Source organism: Silurus meridionalis, chromosome 15 (genome assembly GCF_014805685.1).
Source record: "Silurus meridionalis isolate SWU-2019-XX chromosome 15, ASM1480568v1, whole genome shotgun sequence".
In the NCBI taxonomy this organism is placed as follows: domain Eukaryota; kingdom Metazoa; phylum Chordata; class Actinopteri; order Siluriformes; family Siluridae; genus Silurus; species Silurus meridionalis.
Window position 1 is genome coordinate 17,029,333 of NC_060898.1, and position 23,163 is coordinate 17,052,495.

At 37.8% G+C, this 23,163-nt stretch overlaps 1 protein-coding gene across 4 annotated transcripts in view; it reads right to left on the minus strand.

Moving 5' to 3' along the window:
* cnksr2b (connector enhancer of kinase suppressor of Ras 2b) overlaps positions 1 to 23,163 on the minus strand; it is a 39,816-nt gene that overhangs the window by 6,562 nt on the left and 10,091 nt on the right. Inside the window, exons 2-18 of one of the 4 annotated variants that reach the window (XM_046867540.1) lie at positions 19,829 to 19,992; positions 17,064 to 17,266; positions 12,771 to 12,876; positions 11,748 to 11,789; positions 10,701 to 10,820; positions 9,061 to 9,120; positions 7,578 to 7,646; positions 7,258 to 7,404; positions 6,188 to 6,321; positions 5,426 to 5,613; positions 4,084 to 4,173; positions 3,175 to 3,380; positions 2,662 to 2,710; positions 2,370 to 2,545; positions 1,503 to 1,576; positions 1,324 to 1,395; positions 1,141 to 1,208 (exon numbers count right to left, since the gene is read on the minus strand). In XM_046867540.1, the coding sequence (XP_046723496.1) occupies positions 1,141 to 1,208; positions 1,324 to 1,395; positions 1,503 to 1,576; positions 2,370 to 2,545; positions 2,662 to 2,710; positions 3,175 to 3,380; positions 4,084 to 4,173; positions 5,426 to 5,613; positions 6,188 to 6,321; positions 7,258 to 7,404; positions 7,578 to 7,646; positions 9,061 to 9,120; positions 10,701 to 10,820; positions 11,748 to 11,789; positions 12,771 to 12,876; positions 17,064 to 17,266; positions 19,829 to 19,992 (1,968 nt within the window). The remainder of the gene's footprint in view (positions 1 to 1,140; positions 1,209 to 1,323; positions 1,396 to 1,502; positions 1,577 to 2,369; positions 2,546 to 2,661; positions 2,711 to 3,174; positions 3,381 to 4,083; positions 4,174 to 5,425; positions 5,614 to 6,187; positions 6,322 to 7,257; positions 7,405 to 7,577; positions 7,647 to 9,060; positions 9,121 to 10,700; positions 10,821 to 11,747; positions 11,790 to 12,770; positions 12,877 to 17,063; positions 17,267 to 19,828; positions 19,993 to 23,163) is intronic. The other 3 variants (XM_046867541.1, XM_046867542.1, XM_046867543.1) reach the window with 3 other exon arrangements.

The window sequence follows — 23,163 nt, forward strand, 5'->3', positions numbered from 1 at the left end:
AGTTTATTACCACAACACTCTGGAGAATAGTGAACATGTACTCGGATACACTGACCTCCTCGACCATTTTACCCCAGTGGCTACGCACTTAAATGAAATGTGCTAATGTTTTAATCTACCAAAATAGATCCATACATCTTCTATACTATTTATCCTGCACAAGGTCTCAGGAGACCCTGAAGCTCAGTCCAAGGACTCAGGGCACAAGGGTGGACAAGATGCCAGCTCATCACATGGCACAATTACACCGACACACTTGGACAATTTGAAAATGCTAATCAGTGTACATGTATTTGGACTTTGGAAGAAAACCAGTGTACACAGAGAAAACCCAAGAAAATCTGAACCCCTGGGGGTTATATTGTGAGACCAAAATTCTACTACTAAGCCACTGTGTCCGCAAAATAAATTGTGGTTTCAAAATATATACATTTTTGTAATACATGAAATGCTGTATTAAAATGTTAATGAAATATACTAATCCTATATCACATTTTATGCATTGTTGCCATATTTTTGTAATTTATTGTGCATTATTGGAATTAGTGTTTGTGATGTTCCAAAAACAGTACTTAGCCAGTTTTCATCAGGAGATTTGTCATGCTATAAAAGTCCTGATGAAAGGTGTCTGTTTAGTTATTGCGTGCTCCATATGACCCAGTGAAAGCTAAAATTTCCCATGGTGATAGACAATTCATTACTTTGAAAGGTGACGTTCAGCTTTTGTTAATATTGTTGCAATTATTTTCTTATGATAGTAAGAATCTAGATGGCAGCTTCTTTACCACTAGAGGGGCCTAAACAACTGGCTACAACCTCAGCTATTTTTCAGTTAATTCATTTAAAGCATGTTATTCAGTAATGACTACAAATTATTCTGTAATTGTACAAAAAACAATACAACTTATGCTGCAACTAATAGAAGATACACCTAGCTAACTTTATTTAATGCCTTTTTTGCATGACCATCAAGTTATTTAGATATATACATATATACAGTGGTGTGAAAAAGCATTTGGAGAATGTTTCAAGCATCCAATACACTCAATAGATTATAGAAAAGTTTATACACTGTTTAGTCAAGACCACATAGACCAGAGTAACTGAGATGATCATTAAAGTGTAAAGGCATCCTCTCACCATGATCCTGCCGAATCCTCTCCTGTTCTAAGTGAGCTGCTGCTGCCATGTTTAATCGACTCAGCCATCTGTGTCGACAAAAAAACAAAAAAACAATCAGCTGCAAAGCTGCTACATTCTGCCAATGCTGAAATATAGCACTACTAAATGTGCTGTTATAGTGGGATTTATACTATGTCTTACCTGTTCATGTCATCGACATTATCTGCTGCAAAGTAGAAACTCTTGATCTTAGGATGGCATGCCTTAAATGCACTTTAATACAGAAAATACATAAAAATCATCAAAAATCTCTTGGAGATGCCACTGTCAATGCCAACAATTATGATTATTAATCCAAAGTTAAAATATAAAACACATACAACTTCTTGCGGCATTCATTTGCTTGGTCGATTTTGAATTCAGGGAGACTGACGAAGCCTTCGGCTTTCTCGTCCTGCAGAAACACAAACACAGTCAACAATTGAGATACTATTGAGATCTCAGTATGAGCATAAATGCGGAAACCTATTGTTATTGTACAAATTGTTTTGTTTTATTATTAATATAATTTTTATTATTAATATTCCCCCTAAAACTGATTGTGCAGACTAAACTGTAAGGCATAGAGAGTTGAAACTTGGCCAGATGGTAGAGCTCAATTTAGGGAGAGGATGACAAATTATCAACCCAGTTGGCCAAAGGGGGCGCTACAGTCGAAAAAAATCAATTTCACACATTTTTGGCCATAGCTCATACTAGTTTTATCGTAGACTCAAAACTTTCAGATGCTTGGAAACCTTGGGTCAAAACAAAAAAAAGGTTATGAGATATCTTCACAAAACTTGGTATATGTGTCTATATGCTCAATCTTTGGTAAAAGAAAAATATATTTTTTATATATTTGTGTATCTCAAAAAACATGGCCGCCATCTGCCAATTACTTGTGAGCACCTGTTAGACACCGGTACCAGAGGCGTATTACAACAAAACTCTTTGGGCATGTTCTTAATGTCTTGTTCATTATGACCTTCAGTATCTAATAGTACCCTCTAATAGCTGCAGGGGTTCAAGCAACTTAGGTTCTGAAGATCAAAATGAACAAGACAAGTGTCTTGGGTCCATATACCGAAATAATGCAGTTGTATAAGTTCATGTGAATGATTTTCCATCACCCAAAGACACAACCCTGCAGTCTGCAAGCAGACCCTTCTAAATATTCTCAAAAGACTTTTTAATCAAACTCTCACCTCCTCGTTGATGTACCAGTAGAGGCAGGTGTCTTTTAGCACCACCCAGTACTTCTTCCACTTTTGAGAAAAGTAGCTTTTGGCATCCTTCTTCTTCCAGAGCCAACCGGCGCAATCTCCCTGTCCCAAGTCTTTACAGGAAATTCTACGCTTACTGATAGATGATAGTGAGCCAGCTACAAAAAGACAAACGAGAAAGAAGAAGCTATTTATATATGTAAAAGTTTGGGATGTGCGATTAAATCAAGCTCATGCATCAAATCTGGGAAGAGTGAAACATTCCGTGTCTCACCTCTCAATTTCTTTTTGGACTTGGTCAGCACTGAAGACTGATCAAATGTCTGCAAAAAAATAATGCACCCATGTATGCTATAAGCAATAATTTGTGAAAAACAAACTGTGACAATTTCACCTAAAATCATTACAAAAATATAGGTCTGAATTTGAAATTAATCACTTTATCTATCACTTTATATATATATAGTTTTTTTAATAGCACAAATAATGTGTATTTGTTCATAATAAAACTATAATATCGTTTATTTATGCATATTACTCCTAGCAGCTCTAAACTTCAGGAAGTTGTCTGTTGATATGCGATGAAAGAAAAAATACATTTAAAAATACATTTCAGCACAGTGAAATTCTTTCTTCGCATATCCCAGCTTGCTCAGCTTGCTTTTGTTTCTATTTTTCTACAATGTGGTAGACATTACTTTGCCCAGAACTACTGAGTAATTCCTTTACATGTTAGATAAATAATTCACATTTTTAGAATATAAAATCATTCTTTAGTTACACTTACAAGGTAAATGGAGGAGGTGTCTGAGGTGGGTGTGGTTATTGATTCCTGTCTTAGCATTTCCATCTGAAGTGCTGGAACCAAGGCGTAATGGGCGGGGCTACTTCCTTTTTCATTCTTCCTTCTGCTCCGTCTGCTGCTGCTGCGTGCTATTGCATACTCCTCAGAACCCACCTTATCTTCTCCAACATAACGAATCATGGAGTTCTCTGTGTGCACAGTGATGTGACAATTAATTATCATGAATTACCGCAATGTGCAGAAACACCACTGCCATGGTAAATCTAATAAATCTGCATATCGCATCGGGAGCCACTGATGGATGATATAAGTAGTTATTGTGTACTAGTAACCAAACATAATTACATACTCCTGGCTTATAAAGGTGCCTTCTACCCTCTTTACTCTCTTCTCCTTCGCTAATGTACATTTTGTATTGCACAGATGTAGAATTCCTAATGTCAGTGTACAACTGTCAATATCATTTGTAAACATGACATAAATCTGAAACTTTATCCTTGATACCTACAGTCTCCAAATGTGACTAAACAGACTGAATTCTCTCTGCACTAACTCACTTTGTCATTCAGCCTTTCTCTGTGAATCAAATACCAGCATCTTGCCAAGAGTTTCCATGGCAATGGGGAAGCACAAAATTCAGAATTCTTCAGACAAAGAAAATTACACTCATGCAGAGAAACAGCGAGGCACACTGAGGAAAACGGGAGAGGGCAGGGAGGGAGGATCGACACAGAGCAAAAACCACAAATTACAAAGCACGATGAGAAGAAGTATGAGGGTCAGAGGGAACTGGATGGAGGAATCCAAATCATTATTTATATTTTAGGACCCAAAAAAACAACCACCCGCTGCCCTCCTACTGCTTCTGTCTCTCCCTCCTCCCTCACCCACCTCTCCTGAGCTCTTTCTTCATCTTGGCTGGGTCTTCATAGTCGCCCACCCAGTTATACTCCACCGGCATTGAGATGGGCCTCAGCCTTCCTGGCTCACACATACCGACGAAGTGAATCAGAATCACACCACGCTAATCAGCACACTGCACCTCACACAGTACAAAACAGCACCTATTTTTCTGATAAAGAGGAAATCTATAAAGGGATCAGAACGGGATGTTATCTGGAGAAGTGTGGCCCAGAAATGTTCAATCAGGGTTACTTTGAATGACAAAAAGCAGATATAATCCAATTTTCCAATTTAATTTAAGAAAGAAATATGTGGTTTCAAATCCAATTCAATCCAAACTCCAGACATACAACTATAAAGTTCTTTGTTCCTTTTTTGTCATTCAGTATGCTGTGTTTTTTAAGTCAAAAACGGGCCTTTTTTGCGTTCCAAACAGCATTAGAACACAAAGCCAATGGTTAAGTGGCACCATAAAAATCACTTTGAACATTCTCAAACTAACTTTGCTATTAATTTGTTTGCATTCGTTTTCTTTACTCGATTTGCTTCCATTTCAGTAATAAGCAGTGTATTGAGCAAATGTGATTATAGTCCGAGAAAATCGATCAAATTAGTCAGTTGTAATTTGATTGTAAAATCAACTCAGGGCACTTTAACACTTTTTACTCTTTTGCTCTTTTTAATCCTTTGGTTGTTCAAAGAAAAGAATCATTAGTTGTATGTCATATAATTTGGTTGAGTTTTAAAACCACAAATCGAAAAGCAAATAAAACAGTGTGTCTGAGGGATGTGTAGGTTCTCATTGCTCAGAAATCACAATATATGATCCAAAAACAAAGAACAGGGATGATTATATCATTCTATAAATAGATTTTGTTTATCACATCCAGCATTTTTGTGTCATTCCAAATATTCAGAACGCATCACATTTCTGCGATGCCATGCCTGTGTTTGGCTCAGTTTAGCAGCTCGTTTCTACCAAGAGTATTACCTCCTAAAATATACACAGTGTTTTGTTCATGTCCTGCACTCGGGTCAATTCAAGATCAAAACACAGAAATCGAAACCCTACAGTTCACTTGGATCTGTATGAAGAATGCTTCTTTCAGACTAGTTATTTTGGTTTGTGCACGAATGTGATTGCAGTATCCTCACCTGCCAAAACCGCCACACCAAGTGGAAAAAAGCACCAGGGTTCAAAAGTTCCAAACAACTAAATGCTGCACATGTAAAGGCAACCCCAGAGCTTTGCCAAAGGGTTACGAAATCCATTGCATCAAGCCAAGCCATGTCAATCTGGATTGAGTCAACAGAAGTTCAAAGCACGTACCATATGTCATAGTGCCGTCCCTGCGCACAGGAGGAGGCCCACGGTTCGGATCATACTCATAGCAGTAGAGAACCGCATCCTCTTCCATCACAGGAAACTGCCGTCGGCACTCCTGGTCGAGAAAAGAGTTTGGCGACTCAGAACGCTTAGCCACCTCATGCTGTGAAGTGTCACTGGCTGTGCCCTCTCTGCAAGGAAAAATGAAGTGTTTAGTGCTTCTCTTTTCCATGGGTGCATTTCGGGCACAATACCTAAAATGTAGCGTTTAAGATGGGTGAAATTATCAGTACATTTCCACTGTTTAACATTTAAAGCATTTGGCAGATGCCCTTATCCAGAGCGACTTACATTAATCTAATTTATACAACTGAGCAGCTATGGGGTTAAAAGCGTTGCTCAGGGGCCCGGGATTTGAACTCGCAACCTTAAAATCCACAGTCCAGTGCCTTAACCACTAAACTACCACCTCCTATAGGGTCGTATTCATTTTATAGACTAATGCAGATATGCTGCTAAAACAGAAAAACACTATAAAAGAGACAAATTTACTTTATTAAAATTAATCTAATTATGATAATGAGGAGCAACGTCCTCATATGGATGGATCCCCATCACCATCATACTCTTCACCTATCAGTATGTTATATGCAGTCTGCAAATGTTCCTCCATATAAGGCTTTTTCTCTGCTGGATATGAGGGGTGTGTATGTGCCTCTGTGTGTGTGTGTGTGTGTGTGTGTGTGTGTGTGTGTGTGTGTCTACCTGGGTGCATATGGCTCGTCCGGTGGTGGGGGAAAGTAGAGGTCCTGTAGGGCACAGCTGTCTCGCTTGGATGGTGTGCTGAGGGTGCTGGTGGGTGTGGCTGCACTGCTGCTGGGGCTTGCTGGAAAGACAGGCTGAAGGAAGAATGTTATTTTGTAATATACATCATGTTGTTATCCGTTTTACACATAATCTGTGTACAATCTGCATTTGTGTCTGTCATCCTGTCATCCTGTTTGTCATGTATCTGATAGTTCGCGAGAAGCCGTGAGTGGCTGGAAAGTTTGGAGTTTGTACTAATAAATTACATAACAATGTTTGTAAAACTATTTTATTATTGTATTATTCATTTAAAGTAGTAAATAAAACATTTATGACAAGTAATTCACAATTTTTGTTAAGTTTACAGTACAGTAAATGTACAATTCCACTTCAGATTTTTTGTTACTGTTACTCACAAGGGGTCTTAGAACGTAACCCCTACGAGTATAGATATACTGTATATATAAAAGCATCCCATATTATAATTCAAAATATGGACACTTCATTGGGTACTGGCTTTTCATATAAACTCTTCTTTACAGAAAATTACAGTTCACTGTGCTACAATTCTGACATTCAATCTGATAATACTGACATTTAATCTGATTTCCTTTTATAGCAGTTTATTGGAATTACATTTAAAGGAAAAGAAACTGCAATAAATATTGTACACACAATATAGTGAGAACATGTTCAACGCACAAAGGTTATTTTTTTTTTTTTACATGACTGACATGGTGATTTTTTCTGCTTGTTTAAATGACAAAAAACACAAATGGATTTTCCTTTGAATTACAAAACAGGCAAGACATGCAGAATTATCTAAAAAGATAGATCAAAGTAAAGGAAGTAAAGTACAGACAGGAGGAGGAGAAGGAGGAGAAAAATTTGCCATGCGCTCCAGTTGGTTCGAGCCCTTAGGGTGGAGAGATGACTTTTAATACAACGGGCTGGATTACTGTGGATCATAAGTTTGCACATACCACTTAAACACACTTCTATCCACTGACACAGAGCCCAAAAAGTACCTGTAGGGCCAGGGGTTTCCATCTCATGTTCTTCAGTAAGGCAGGGGTGGACGTGAGAGTGCTCTGAGGACGTTTCTTCAGTGTTAAGGACACTCCAGCTGGGTCACTACGCAAAGAGTTGACTAAGTTCTTTAACTGCCAGCCAACCTATACACCCACAAAAATACACACCTTTTTAAAAATCTGTTACAAACTAATTGCCATGCATGAATGAACAAACAACTGTACTGTATGTTTGAAATGTGAGTTTTGTGTGGCACTTGAAACCCAGAGAGTGAACACAGTAGATGCTAAAGTTAAAATATAAACAATAGACACACCACTGTCTGATGATTGACTTGAATGACCTCATCTCCGGCGTGAATTTTCTTACAGCGGTCTGCCGGAGACTGAAATAGATAAAGAAACAGAATGAGTAACAGTGAAAGAAAGTTAAAGGGTAAGATAAAATATATTATATAAAGGGGTTTTATTCATGGCTCTGCATATCCTGTAAATTCATGAAAAATCAGGTGTGTCAACAATTCCATACAGGGACATTGTGTTTCAATGGCCAATTTACTCTCTCTCACACACACACACACACACACACACACACACACACACACACACACACACACACACACACACACACACACACACACATATATATATATATATATATATATATATATATATATATATATATATTAATCATTATTTCTTACATTTTTTTTTCTTTTATATTTAAAGTCCCTTTTATTTAATGCACAATTTTCTGAGCAGCTGATCAGGTTCACATTTCACTGCAAGTTATATTCTGTATATATGTACTATGTTTGTGACAAATAAAATCTTGAACATTTTGAAAATCTTGAAACATGGATGAGATGTAAAATCATCCAAATGATATCATAATGATTGTGTTTAGTGTTTTCATTAGCCTTATGTGTGTTCTTCAAATACCAAAACCGCACCCATGTTTCACTTAATTTGTTGTGCCTACCATTTATTTGAAGCTCAGTAATATACCAGGGGAGAGCAAGAGGTCTCTAATTGTATTCAGAATGCATCCACATGCCAAAGTACACTTTAATTAAAGAATTTTAATTTATAGCAAAAGCTAAATTACAACTACAAATTCTGGCTGCGTATTTATCTTTTGTGTTAATGCCATGAAATACTAAGTGGAGGGAATTATAAGAGCAAATTGGGACTAGGGTTGCGATGCTCAAAAAGCAAAACATTTGTCAATATAGTGTATTTAGGGTCATTACACCAAGCAAACATCTCATCCACTTGTTTTTTCCTTACTTCACATTCACACAGTTGTTTGCAAATCATCTGTAACATATCTACTAACAGGACAAACATTTTATTCTCATGCTCATATTATTTCATATTATATTTTTTATTTGGTATCTTATTTAAATAATTTTTAATGTTTCTAGGCCAGTCATAATTTCTTATAGTACTCTAAAAAAAGCTGCAAAATGCAATAATGCCAGTGTTTATTAAAAGGTCTTTGTTTTGCATTATTCTTGCCCTGCCACCCAGTTGAAAAGCCAGTTATGAAATGCATAGCTTGAACAGTGTTTTTGTGTAAGAAAGAAGAAGACATGTCTTTGTTTTTAATGCACCTGTGATTTACTATGCAGTCGGAAGAAAAACCCAAAATAAAAAACTGCTCCTTTAAATCTTTTACCTCCACATGTCACAGATTAGTCTCAGTGTGAGCACAACATTATCAATTCAGCTTGAAAGGCCTAACCTGTCTGGCAGGTATGTCATTGCTGAAGTATTGTTTAAAAAGTGGGCCCCTACCCCCTCCGTGGTGCCTGTGATGACATGTAGGCCATCATATGTTGACTTGATGTACATGCCCTAAGGAAGGGCACAAACATTTCAGAGGAGTTACTTGAAAATCTTTGTAACACACAGACAATAGACACAATTGCACACTGTAACAGACTTTGATACACAAGCATCAGAATGGGTAGAGGGAGAAGGAAACATTGTGAGTCTGAGAGTTGGTTTATTTTTATCTGCCTTTGCTCTGCCTCCATTCAGCACTGACAGAAAGTGCTGCAGTGTGTGTCTCTATGTTTGTGTATATGTTGGTATATACGTGCATGTGTGGGCGTGAGCATTACTGCTCTAAGCTTCCCTAAGCCACTACATCCAGCATACATCCTATGAGTAGGAATGTGTAGCTCTGCCTCTGTGACATTAGGACTGTCATGCTGTGACTGTCAACATTTTAATATAATATGATTTACAGCTGCAATACAATATAGTGAAATTAGACACAATTTGTTACTGGTTATAACATACTATATCATTCATTTATTTTCAGGAAATGCTTCATTCTATTGATTGTCCTGGTAGATCCTGGGCTATCTAACACACACTTGTGAAATAAAATGAGTGACCATAATGGGCATGTTTCCTTTCCAGGGGCTGACAAATACAGAGTTCATGCCTCCTTTACTGGGGGTTATTGACCCAAAGAGCCATGCCCCTTTTACGGTAACTAACATGCAGAGAGGCAACAATTCCTTCCCTAAGAATCGAGGACACATAGGCAATTTCTCTTTTTATTGTAACTATTAAGCAGAGAGGCCTTGCCTTTTTTTTTACTGGTACTGACAGGTATAAAAACTCACTGTGACTGACAGGCACATAGTTCATGACTCCATAACTGTGCTTTAGATATGGGCAAATGTACATCAAAACAATGTACATTATAATCAGAAACATATCAGAGACGCCTATACAGATTTTACAACCAAATTTCCAAAAAAGTTTAAACTGTGTAAAATGTAAATAAAACTTGAATGCATTGATTTGCAAATCTCATTTTTTTCTCAACAGAACATGGAAAAGAAGAAGAGAGAAAAGGAACCATCTGGCTTGATATCAGCTCTCAGTTTGAAACGCTGCATCTCTGATGGTATGGGAATGCATTAGTGCCTGTGGAATGGGCAGCTTGCACATTTGGAAAGGTTCCATCAATGTTGAACAGTATATACAGGTTTTAGAGCAACAAATGCTTCCATCCGGAAAATGTCTTTTTTAAGGAAGGCCTTGTATATTTGAGCAAGACTTCATAGTAGAATAGTCCGGGTGCTGAACTGGCCTGTCTATATATGACAGAGGACATGATGCTACACAGTGGTAAACATGGCCTGTTTTGACCTGTTGCAACCATCAAAACTTTTTTCTTTAGAATTATATATATTTTCAGTTTAAACATTCGACATGTTTTTGTTTGTTTGTTTTGAATATGAATATGAATTGATATATAGAATATGGATTTATGAGATTTGCAAATCATTGCATTCTGTTTACATTTTACACAGTGTCCCAACCTTTTTGGAATTATGGTTGTACCATAATACACAGTGAAAGTGATAAGAAATGAAATGCAAAATATAGTGCACAAAGTGGGTCCTGACACCCACCAGCCCCTCTGTCGATTTGATATTGTCCAGTTGCACCACCTCCAGGTGAGCAGCCTGGGATACCATGGGGTCTGAGGAGAGTGTGATAATATGGTCACATACATCAGAGAGCATCTTACACTAAAGGGAAAAAGACAAGAGACAGACAAATTGGTTTGCAGATGAGGAAAATAAATTGTGAAAGAAACTTAATTCTCTTAAAAGCTTTGATTAGACTTTTAGCCCCAATTACTAGTTTTTCTTTTTTAAATCTTGCCAGTTTTTATCATATATGATATAACCTTAAACACATAAAATATAGCCTTAATATAACCTTAAATAGCTTAGTTTTTTTTAAACCCTGCATTTTCACAATTTAAAAAGTAAATAAACATTTATTAAATAATACATATAAAGAACATTCTAATAAACACAAATTAAATATAAATTATAATCTGGTATTGTTTTATATATGTGAAATTTTAATTATTTGATTATATGGACATACATGTGATAATAGTCATTTTGCTTGTTCAGCTGATAAACCGAGCAGTTTAGCTCTTTCTCTCCCTCTGCCACAATCAAGACCCCCTGCTGTGCTGCAATATGCTGAGCTTTTGACTGCATGGTCACTGTGACACCCCTCAACACCATCTGTGCTGATGATAAGAGATTCTGTGTGATCGCAGCATCATCATGAGACAGACTGCCTGCATTACATCATTACATCTCTTTTCAGGCTACCACAGACTTGTGCTCATACCGTCACCTGTTCATCTATCTCCCTTTTGTCACTTTTTGTCACAAATTATTGTGTTTTCATGAATGAAAACACAATAGTTAGATGAGAAAATTCTTGGTGCAGCAGCTAAAGATTTCTTTCTGTCTCTCACAGAAGGCACGTGGTTCTGTCATGGTATTTATAGCAGAAGAGGGCAGCGGTGTCCTGACCAGCACTGCAGTGTGGCACAGATGAGCTGCAGAGCTCTAAATCACATGCACACACACGCACACACACATACGCACGTATACACACACACACAGACATACATATACTTCTTCTCTTACCACATGCAGTATTTTATTCTCCGTTTCATACACCGTGTTGTCCTGAAAAAAAGGAAGAACAAATAAATTTGCATAATATCTATCAACATTTTCTGCATATTGCAAAAGCAGTCAAGACATGTTTGGGGCATGGTAAGAAAAATGTATATCACAGATGTGTCTATATGCAAAGTTATACATTTTCATACTACTTTTAATGCATCTGTAAATACAAGTAGAACTGACTATGCTCCTGCAGCCAACAGGAAATCCTAATCATTTACTAATGAAAGCAAGTGAGGCAGGCCAGTATGTGTGCTGGTGCCAGTCTTGTAGCCAAATCATCTCTGAGGTGCAGGCGATGCCTGAGTTCCCTCTCCTCCTCAGACAGATGAGTGCGGTGTAAGTGAGTCAGCCCTCCCACACTATGCCTGCGCTTATTCCTCTACACCTCCTTTGCTCATTTCTTTCTCTTCTCACCTCACCTTCTCTTTTCCTTGCACCACTCTGAGCCGACTATGTGGGTGGTGGCGACCACATTCTGAGTGGAACTCCGCTGTCCAGCTTTAGAGCGTTTTTATAACTAACAGGCAACAAATTTGGAGTGTTGCTTAGCCGAAGCCTTGCAGTAATTAGGATTATTATATAACATATATTTTCACAACATGCATGTCAGTCAGTTTTAAAAATACCAGGCATCTCCAGCACACACACGCAAGCACACGCGCGCACACATACACGCACACCATTATGGCCTAATTCTAAAATGCAAAAGTTCTGGGACATCAGTTTTTCTTTCCTCCCACAGGAACTTGGCTGTCATCATGCCCCATACTGCAGATACACTATTTCAGTCCAGAGCACAGAGCTGTAAGTGAGAAAGAACATCCCTGTCCTCCTTCTACAGAATCCTCTGGCCTGAAATAATCATCCCACTCGCAAACCTGTGCCCTTAAAAATCTTGCCAATTTAAAATACTTTGCAAAGTCAGTAAAAATAGAAGATTGAGAAAGCTGAGCGAGCTGTAGCTCCGGTGTTGCGTACCTGTTGCACGATTGTGGTTAGTTCTAGACAAAGCTGGATCACGTTGTTCCTGGTCAGGGAATAATCGGCCACTGCGGCAAAAGGAGACCTGAGGAAGACGTGACACCTGGAATTAACCAGTAGATCACTCTTACCCACAGCCTCATTAAAAGGAAATTACACTCAAAGATTCATGACATGGCACATCTATGCTTACAAGTTAACTGGGATTTTAACCCTTAAATGCATTGTTTAAACATGAAAAACACATCTGTACAAACATGAAACAAAAAAAGATTTCCATAATAGTGTAAAATTATTCTATTGACAATATCCAACTAATCAGCAGCATCTTGTGACCGTAGATTTTTGTGGTAAGGACAACATTAATAATGGCATAGCTTTAAACTAATTAAGCTGATAACACGTTTGGAATTTGTAGAGACCCCATAAAAGGCAGCTGAGAGTTGGCATTATATTGTCACCCATTCATGCAGTTCAACAACTAATTTTGAGGTGGTTTAGCCATTTCTTCATCTTTGTTTAATACAGCAGGTTTTAGCAGTTGGTTTTAGAAAAAATAAAGAAAAAAGGAAACAAAGGTCCCGCAAGAACATTTGTCTTCTTTTTCTCAGTCTTTGCATGGTGCACACACATTTCTGACACTGGTACAATCTGTTCCATAATCTGCCTTTCACTCTCCCATTCTTGGAAATGTATCTTAGAATGGAGATGGTTTTGTAAATCAATGACACACTGTCTTACACTTTGTCTTTATTTGTGGGTATTTGTTACATTTCATTTCCAATTGTTTGCTATGAACCAGATCTGGGAAGCTGTAGATTATTTTTAAAATGCCCGATTTGGCAGAAAACCTGCCAATGCTGTCATTAACTGTGATGCCTGCGCTCCTCCTCAAAATCCTGCCCCAGTGGGCCTTAATTAGGGCTTATGAACTTCTCAGTTTTGACTACTTGGTGCATTAAAATAAAGGTATGCAAGGCTGTGAGTGTCATTGTGCAACATATAGAAAGGTGACAATGGAAAATCACCTTACAAAAATCATTAGTTACTCTAAAGAGATAAATGAGGAAGTGGGGGATCAGCAGATAAGATGTTGGGCTACTGATCGGATGGTCATGGGTTCAAGTCTCAGACACATCAATCTGCCACAGCTGGGTCTTTGAGCAAGGCCCTTAACCCTCAATAGCTTAGCTGTTTTAATGAAATAACTTCGCTCTGGATAAGTTCAAATGCCGCAAATAGAATGTAGATAAATATTATTTTACTGAAATTTCAAATTTATGGGCTTGTGAGTGGGGATCATTTTGTTGAACACTTGATATTGCCTGAGGCTCTGCCCAACGCACCCTTATGAACAAGCCAGCCTGCAAGCCAAGCCATATATAATACTAGCCTATAAGAGATTTTATTCCTGAGATTATAAGTGACCTGAGATATGCATTTCACCACGCTTAAGATTACAGACTCAATAGGAGTGTATGTGGAATTTTAATAAATAAGAATTTTTAAATAATACACTGAAAAAAGCTCCAAAGGTCAAAACTCATGAACCCATGAAATGTCTGAGGACAGCTGATGGAACAACTTATGATGTATATCCTCATACAGTATAAGGACAAAAATATGTAGTCAAAAGACCATGACACCCATGTGTTTCTTCCTCACACTGTTCCCACAAAATTGTACTGAATGTTTTTGTAAGCATTTGCATTACAAGATTCATTCATTGGTTTTAAGAGGCCAAAACATGTTCCAGCATGACAATGCCTCTGTACTAAAAAAAAAACACTCCATAAAAACATCATTTGTCAAGGTTGATGTGAAGAACTCAAGTGGGCTACACAAAGTCCTGACCTCAACCCCACTGACCATCTCTTGACAGCAGTGCCTGACCTCACTAATGCTCTTGTGGCTGAATGAGCAAAATTCCACAAAGCCATGCTCCTGAATCTAGTGGAAAATATTCCTAGAAGAGTGGAGGCTATTATAAGAACAAAGGGAGATTATATCTGAAATAGGCTGTTCAAAATGCTTGAATCGGTGTGATGGTCAGGTGTCCACAAGATTCTGGCTACAAAGTGTATGTCAATGAATATTTATATGACATACGTCACAGCTGGGGAAATTAATTTACCACAGAGGATTTCAGGACAAGCTTGAGTTGAAGTAGCTGGGGTGACACAGCTTCATAATTTCCTAATCATTATTTGTTTCCTCTCCCTGCAGTGACTTGTGTGGGCTCACAAACCTCCACAAAAAAGCAGAAAATAATATTTAAGCAAACATTTCTAAAGAAGATACTTTGCTGTGTAGCACTAAATTAGGTTTGCAAATAATTATCTACATTTGATATGTGGTTTTGTGCAGACAAATGAATTGAATAAGAAATTTGCTTCCAAAGAAACGATCAGGAAAGCTTTTGTCATTATGTGCTATAATTGAAGTTGAATAGAATCTGCATTACAGGTAGTCGTCGACTTACGACCTATGCAACTTACGACCATTTGATTGCTAGCCGCGGCGTACGACAGTGCGTACCAGCTTCCGGCATAATTTCACAGCACTGTACATATAGCCTACTCTACTTACGACCAAATCGTGTTACGACCGATCTGTCGATCCCAATCGTGGTCGTAAGTCGATGACTACCTGTATATAGTCTCATTGAAAATATTTATTATCAAAATTTATCAACTGCCCTTCATGTTCCACTATGTGGTTTTCTTTTTTTTCTTTTTTTTTTATTAAACATATATATTCACTCAGTATGGACATGTTTAAATGATTGTTCATTGTTTTGCATATATACAGGGTTATTCAAAAAGTATGAACCGATATCATGACGCATTGCTTCAGTTCTCAAGCATCGTCATGAAATGAGTCAGTGACCAAATGAAATTTGTAAGGAATCTCAAGCACTCCTCTGCTCATTAGGATAATGACAAGGAGTTTTTATTATTTTTCCTTAATAAAATATTGCGTAATGAAATCGGTTCATTCTTTTTGAATAACCCTGTACTACAGATGTAGTAAATAAAGACATATTACTTCAATGGCAAACTGTGCATTTATGAGAAATAGAGAGAACGCAAAGTAAAGGCTGAGAAAACACTGTGGTGTTTTCTTGAACCACTGCACATTTTTATTGACGACAGGCCAGTAGAATAGAGCTCAGTGTGTGGTGGCAATTATACAAATCATAGCCATTACAGTAAGTACCATTTTGTCACTAGAAGAGCCCATTTTCAGTGAGGACAAGTCAGTAGAGAACTATAATGACAGGATTTCAGTGAAAAACCTTAAAACAGCAATAACTAGACATATGGACATAAAAATCCCTAAACAAAACAAAGAGTAAAATCCAAGGCTCTATATACCAAATAGCCAGCTTGCAGGTATATTATTAAACTGTAACACATCTTGTTATTTGCACTATAATTTAAACACACATCTATCTGTCATAACCCCAAACCTAACCATCCTCCTCTTTTCCCGTCTCTCCGATATTGTTGTGGTTCCCATGGCAACAGTCGGCACTTGCTTGTGTTGTCATTTTGTTTGCGATTTAACCGTTTCAATCCTTGACATTCCAGTGCATAATTTTGCCCTATCTGAGCATTAAACTATGTTGCTGAGATCTATTTTAAAGTGGTAAAGGGGAAAACACAATGAGTCACTATTTGTACATTTCTGAAACTTACGGTACATGACAAAAAAACATTTACACCAAAGGATCTTCATACCGTGAAATTCTTACTGTAAGGGCAGTGCCTATAAACAGTAAAAACTCCTGCTGGCATTACATTAGCAGTAAACAGTAGCCGAATAAGCATGAGATCCTGCCTGGATAGCCATAATTAAGGGGCACAAAGCAAGAAATTATCTGCTCTCTGGAATTATGGGGATGTGCATTTAGGCAGAAGAGACAGGGGCTTAAACTAACGAGGAGGTGTGTCTAACTGCGAGCTGGAATGAGAGTGATATTAGGGCACACACTCTAACACAAACAAAGCTTTAAGCTCAAAGCTGATTCACGCACTAATTTCTAGGCCAACTCATCCAAACGCCTTTATGTAACCGCTTCAGTCTTTTGTTTTGCACTTGTTTCTCAACTGATTGCACAACATACACTTTACATAATAAAAATAAACACGAGTGTCATTAACCTGGTAAAATCGCATTACATGAGTAGCAACAGATAAGAAAAAAAAGAAGATTGCTTTGATAACACATTGTACAGACATGATTATGAATAATTGTGCTTTAATGTGGTGTATGGGCAGAGCTGACCTGTCTAGCCAGGCCAGTAGACTTTTTGCAGCAGCTATTAGATCCACCACGGAGGTGAGGAAGTCATTCGGGAGCTTGCGTGTTGCTCGGCCATCATAGTGACCACCTCGTCTGCGACCTGTTATGAAGTTCTGTAGGTTTTTAGCAGAGGCGTTGAGCTTATGGGACAGAGTCTTCAGATTCTCTGTCTCTAGACCATAGTTCTGACAACAGACACAAGAATCAGTTACAGAATCACTGAAAAGTTACATTTGAAAATTAAAAAGGCATAATATAGCTCATGTAAATCTAAGAAGAAAAGGAAAACATAAAAATGTACAAAACACAATGGCAAATTTGCATAATATTACTAAAGAACTTATAGAATATTTAGGAAGATTTCCATGTCCAATATATATCCTGCATTGATAGTTACATATATGTACATGCCACAAAAATGTATACTCACAACCACCAATGTATATTTCATTCTATTTTTAACAATATATTTTATGAATCATTTTTCTTGTTTCCAGTTGGCCGATGACCTGAATAAAGCTTGGGGTCAGGCAGAGAGAGGAAAAATCGATGGAAATAGACAGACAGGAGCAGTAGTGATAAACTAACTAGGAAAGAAACTGTCAAAGAAAATGATTAAGAATGCCCTGTAGAGTTTTCTGTCAAGGTTTCTATATTCTGTGACTGAGTATACTAGGAAGCTTTATTTCAAAACAACAGTGTTGTTAGTTTTTGTATTTATTACCTTCCATTTTCATTATAAAGCCTATATGATTTTCTGAGAACAATTTTAAAGGTTTTTAAAGAAAGATCAAATAACCTGAACAATGATTTCAAGCCACTTTCAAATTCGGATCATGTAAATGCACTTTGCCTGCAGGGAAAAAAAAGTTTGTACAAGCTGTCTGTAGAGTATTTGTGTCTGACATTACATTATATTCTAAAGATGAAGCAATCGCAGCAATGGTAGCCTGTGACATTTTCTACATACTGTAAGTTCATAATTGATCTAATAACATAGGTGATTAGCAACAGTCTCTCTCTGCCGAACAGACTGTAGTTCAAGAGTTACTCATGCAAAATTAACAGCCATGCTGGATCACACAGTCTCACAGATGGGTATACACTGATGGATGCATGAGAAAGCCTGTAATAACTCCAGGCAGAGCAGCAACACCAGAAGATCACAGGATCACTTTTATGTAGGGATTATGGAGGGAATTTTACTAATTCGTTGTTTTCATAGTACCTGCAAGCTCCACCCCCAGCACCCCCACCCCCACACCACCACCACCATCCCTGATAAATGTTGGCTGTCATCATACTGTACATGTGCACAACATGACTTCACACCCACAAAGCTACACATGCGAACCCCTGTAGGCATGTGAAAGACTCAATACTAAGGGAAAAGAAATGAGTAATCATAATAGTACATCGTGCCACGCTGGTCCAACTTAAAACGGCATTGCATACCAGGATTTAGTAAAGGAACCAGGCTAAAGCACATGACTAATGAACGGGAGGCCAAACTGGCACATCCACATTCTCATGTGTTTTTTCATTCTCTATTCTTTGCAAACCCTGATCATTCACAAGCATATTGCTTTCTCAAGCACTCCTTGTTTTTTGTTGTTATTCTTCCCTCATTCCTATTCTTGCCGCCCTTTCATCGACTCTCCCACGCTCATGCGCTTTTCTTTTCAATTGTTTTTTCATTCTTGTCCTTATTTCCAAACAAGCACACAAGAGAGTAAAAAAAGTGTGGGGGGCTACAGCAGTTAATAAGACATGGGATTTAAAGATCAGTAGACTTTTGCTAATATTTGGCTAACATCAACGTCTTCAACGTCTCCTGACTAGTAAGTACTTTTAAAAAAGGAAAACTGCAGTCACAGTTGCAGGGCCTTTATCCAAGAAAATGACAAATAAAGTGTTCCACAAACATCCAACATTTCAGGACAGGGAGGCATCTGTAGTTGCCAGTTAATCCATTTCTTCTTTCTAACTAGCTCAAACTGGAGGTGTACATGGTTGGGGCATGGATTTAAAGGGGATATTAATCATTATTCATTGTATTTCAGTCAATTTTTTTTCCAGTGACTGAAAGTTTTTCAGCAGTGCACAGAATATTCAACTTTTTTTTTATTTAAAAAAAAAAAAAAAAAAAAAAAGCTCCTGGCTTCATCAAAGCTACTGGCTTTGATATCAGGCAAGACCCCCTATGTGGATAGTTCCAGCAGCCAGTCAGCATTTAGCAATTCTGTGGTGAGTCACACTGCATTAGCAACAGTCACTGGTGTTCTTGGGAAAGTTGTAAGGACACTAATGTAGGGATTACTAGCCAGTAATCAAATCCCACAGCAGCTAAAGCTACCTATTCGCTCTAGTTTTCATAATGCTGTAATGGCTAGTCATGTTATTAAAAAGGAGGCTAAGATCCAATGTCTATCAGTAACAACAACCCTAAAGGCGGTTACATATGCATGTATGAATCTTCAGCCTGGGCTAGAAAGAAATCAGCACCAACTTAACTTTTACCATGTCCTGGGAATTTGTATTGCAATGCCCACATTGGGGTGCTGTTCAGAATTCAGAGTTCAAAATAAATAGATAGAGCTTCTAAAAAAAAAAAAGGAAAAAAAACAAAAAAAACATCAGAATTACCTTGGCTAATATGTTTGATTAGTGTAGAGCAGGGGTCAGCAATTAGATTAGTTAAAATTTACACCAAGTAAATGTGTGTATATGTGTTTGTGTGGCCTCACCAGTGCACACAGCAGGTCCACAGCCTCCAGGATGAGCTCCTGGTGGCCAATGCGAGAAACTCCTAGATCTTCCAGCTCCTGATGGGTGATGCGCAGTAGCTGCTCACCTCCCACCTTCTCCTGCTCAAAGTTCTTAATGTACTGCTGCAGACAGTCATCCAGACCTGTGGCCAAGCAACACATATGTATGGCACATGTAACATAAACATAACACTGACAATAGTATAGTTGAGGGCATATTCATGTCTTCAAGCCATAATGAAAAGTTTGTATGCATTCACCTAGTGCAGGCTATTTTCTAAATCTAATTTATATTATTTGCAAAATAGAGTCCATATAAAACTACAGTTGTGTTCAAAATTATTCAACCCCCAATGCTGTAAATGGTTTTAGGAAATTTAGTGTACATTTGTAATTGTATTCAGAATGAAATCCTACAAGGACTTCTTAAAGAACCATATGCAACTAAAATGACATCAATTAGTTTTGTAATACAGTAGTAAATGTTTCTTTTGTGAATTCTTCATTGACATAATTATTCAACCCCTTAAAGACTACCACTCTGAAGAACAGAGATTCAATCAGGTATTGAAAACACCTGTGGATATCAGGGAGCAGCAATAAAGCATAATAAGCACCAATTAGGCAGCTTTAAAATGACTGTGATACTCAGCTCCTTCTAGACATTTACTGGTGTGGTTACAAACATGGTGAGGTCAAGAGAATGGTCCAGGAAGACAAGAGAACAGGTGATTACTTTTCACAGGAAGGGCAATGGCTATAAGAAGATTGCAAAGATGGTCAACATACCAAGAGACACCATAGGAAGCATCATTCGCAAATTCAAGGCAAAGGGCACTGTTGAAACGCTACCTGGTCGTGGCAGAAAGAAGATGCTGACTTCGACTGCTGTGCGCTACCTGAAGCGTAGAGTGGAGAAAAGTCCCCGTGTGACTGCTGAGGAACTGAGAAAAGATTTGTCAGATGTGGGTACTGAAGTTTCTGCTCAGACAATACGGCGCACCCTGCGTAATGAAGGCCTCCATGCCAGAACTCCCAGGCGCACCCCCTTGCTGTCCCCAAAGAATAAGAAGAGTCGACTGCAGTATGCCAAAAGTCATGTGGACAAACCACAGAAGTTTTGGGATAGTGTTCTGTGGACTGATGAAACAAAATTAGAACTGTTTGGGCCCATGGATCAACGCTATGTTTGGAGGAGGAAGAACAAGGCCTATGAAGAAAAGAACACCTTGCCTACTGTGAAGCATGGCGGGGGGTCAATCATGCTTTGGGGCTGTTTTGCTTCTGCAGGTACTGGGAAGCTTCAGCGTGTGCAAGGTACCATGAATTCTCTTCAGTACCAGGAGATATTGGATGACAATGTGATGCAGTCCGTCACAAACCTGAGGCTTGGAAGACGTTGGACCTTTCAACAGGACAATGATCCCAAGCATACCTCCAAGTCCACTAGAGCATGGTTGCAGATTAAAGGCTGGAACATTTTGAAGTGGCCATCGCAGTCACCAGACTTAAATCCGATTGAGAACCTCTGGTGGGACTTAAAGAAAGCAGTTGCAGTGCGCAAGCCTAAGAATGTGACTGAACTGGAGGCTTTTGCCCATGATGAATGGGCGAAGATACCCGTAGATCGCTGCAAGACACTTGTGTCAAGCTATGCTTCACGTTTAAAAGCTGTTATAACTGTAAAAGGATGTTGTACTAAGTACTAAGATTGAATGTCACTTGGGGGTTGAATAAAACTGATAATGATGTGAGCTCAGAAAAGACATTTGTGGTTATTTCATTATAAATGTTATGTTATATCTGTCTGACCTACACGTGCCTCTTTGATTTAATTGTAAGCAGGATGACTGAATGATCATAATCAATGTCAAACCGACCAAAACAATCAATTTCAGTGATAATTGAATAATTTTGAACACAACTGTAGGTTTGGACACTAAAATGAATTAATACATTTATATTGAAAAATTACAGTTCAGGTTTTAGAGAGTCACCACCATAAAATCTGTTTGCTTGAGTATTAGACAACATTCTGTACGCTACTTCAAAGGAGAAAAAACATACAGATCTGATTTTATCACAAATACAACAACAAATACTACTGATGTTAGCAAGTAACAATAATATGTAATTTTCGCACTTTATAATGCTAACAGTACACTATTAGATCAAATTAAGGAGCCGATACAAGCAAATGTAAACTATATCAAAACAGATCAACAAGTGACAAGCTTAAAGACAATAGGCTAACATTTTAAGTCTTAGAAAGGCTAAAAAACATCTATTTCAAACTTTCAGAATAATTCATGTTGATCATCAGATTGTGGAAATACATAAAGGGATGAAATTATTCATAGTAGAACTGTAGACAACCAGCTATCAGACAGTAAGCTAGTCAGAAGCAAGTAATTAGCATGTTTTACTTTTTTGGATCTTGCCTCACCCTGTGTGTTTCTAATTGGAATGATAACATTTTAAGTATGCTGCTCAGCAGTTATTTTCCTTATGAACTCTTAACCGCTTTTTCTAGGGAATGCTTTGTGCTCTGTTTTATTTTACCTTTTCTAGCCAGAAGTGCATAGCAGATTTATAAAATAAAACAGTTTTAAAAGAATACACAGTTCACATCATATGTTTTAATATATTTAAAATAATTGTGACATTGTATAAGCATCATCTCAAGACATTATACTGACAGATATTTTCAACAACCAGGACATACTTCTTCCTAAATCTCAGGCTGATAGGAAATGTTGAGGTACAATACTGCAGTCACAAACTCTTTTTGCTATCTATTCAGAAGCCGAAAGAAAGTTCAGTGTTCGCACATGGATGTTATCTTATTATAATGGAAATGAATGCAAAGCATTTTAAGATAAAAAGCAGTGTAAGCAAAAAAGGTGACCATGTTGGCTGGATTCGCATGCTTCTGTTATTTTAGCACTGGCATTATATCTTACTCAATTCTACATAACTTTGACTTCAGACCCTGCTGCAAAACAACTTGGATGGCTTTTATCATGCTAATGAAAAAAGTATTGTATTACAATTAGGTATGCAACCAAGCATCAGTTCACCTAATCAATGTTTTTGTGAACTGGTACTGTTTTAATGAAGATTTCTTTTACATTACTGATATTTGGTGCATTTTATGTGCAATAATTCCATACCAGCTATACATAGAACTGACAGTAAACTAAAGATCTACTGTCAATAATGCTGGATACTATGCATTTGTTACATCACAGCAATTTCTTTGTCTGTCATACATTATTTATACATTATACAGTATATCATATGTACTATACTAT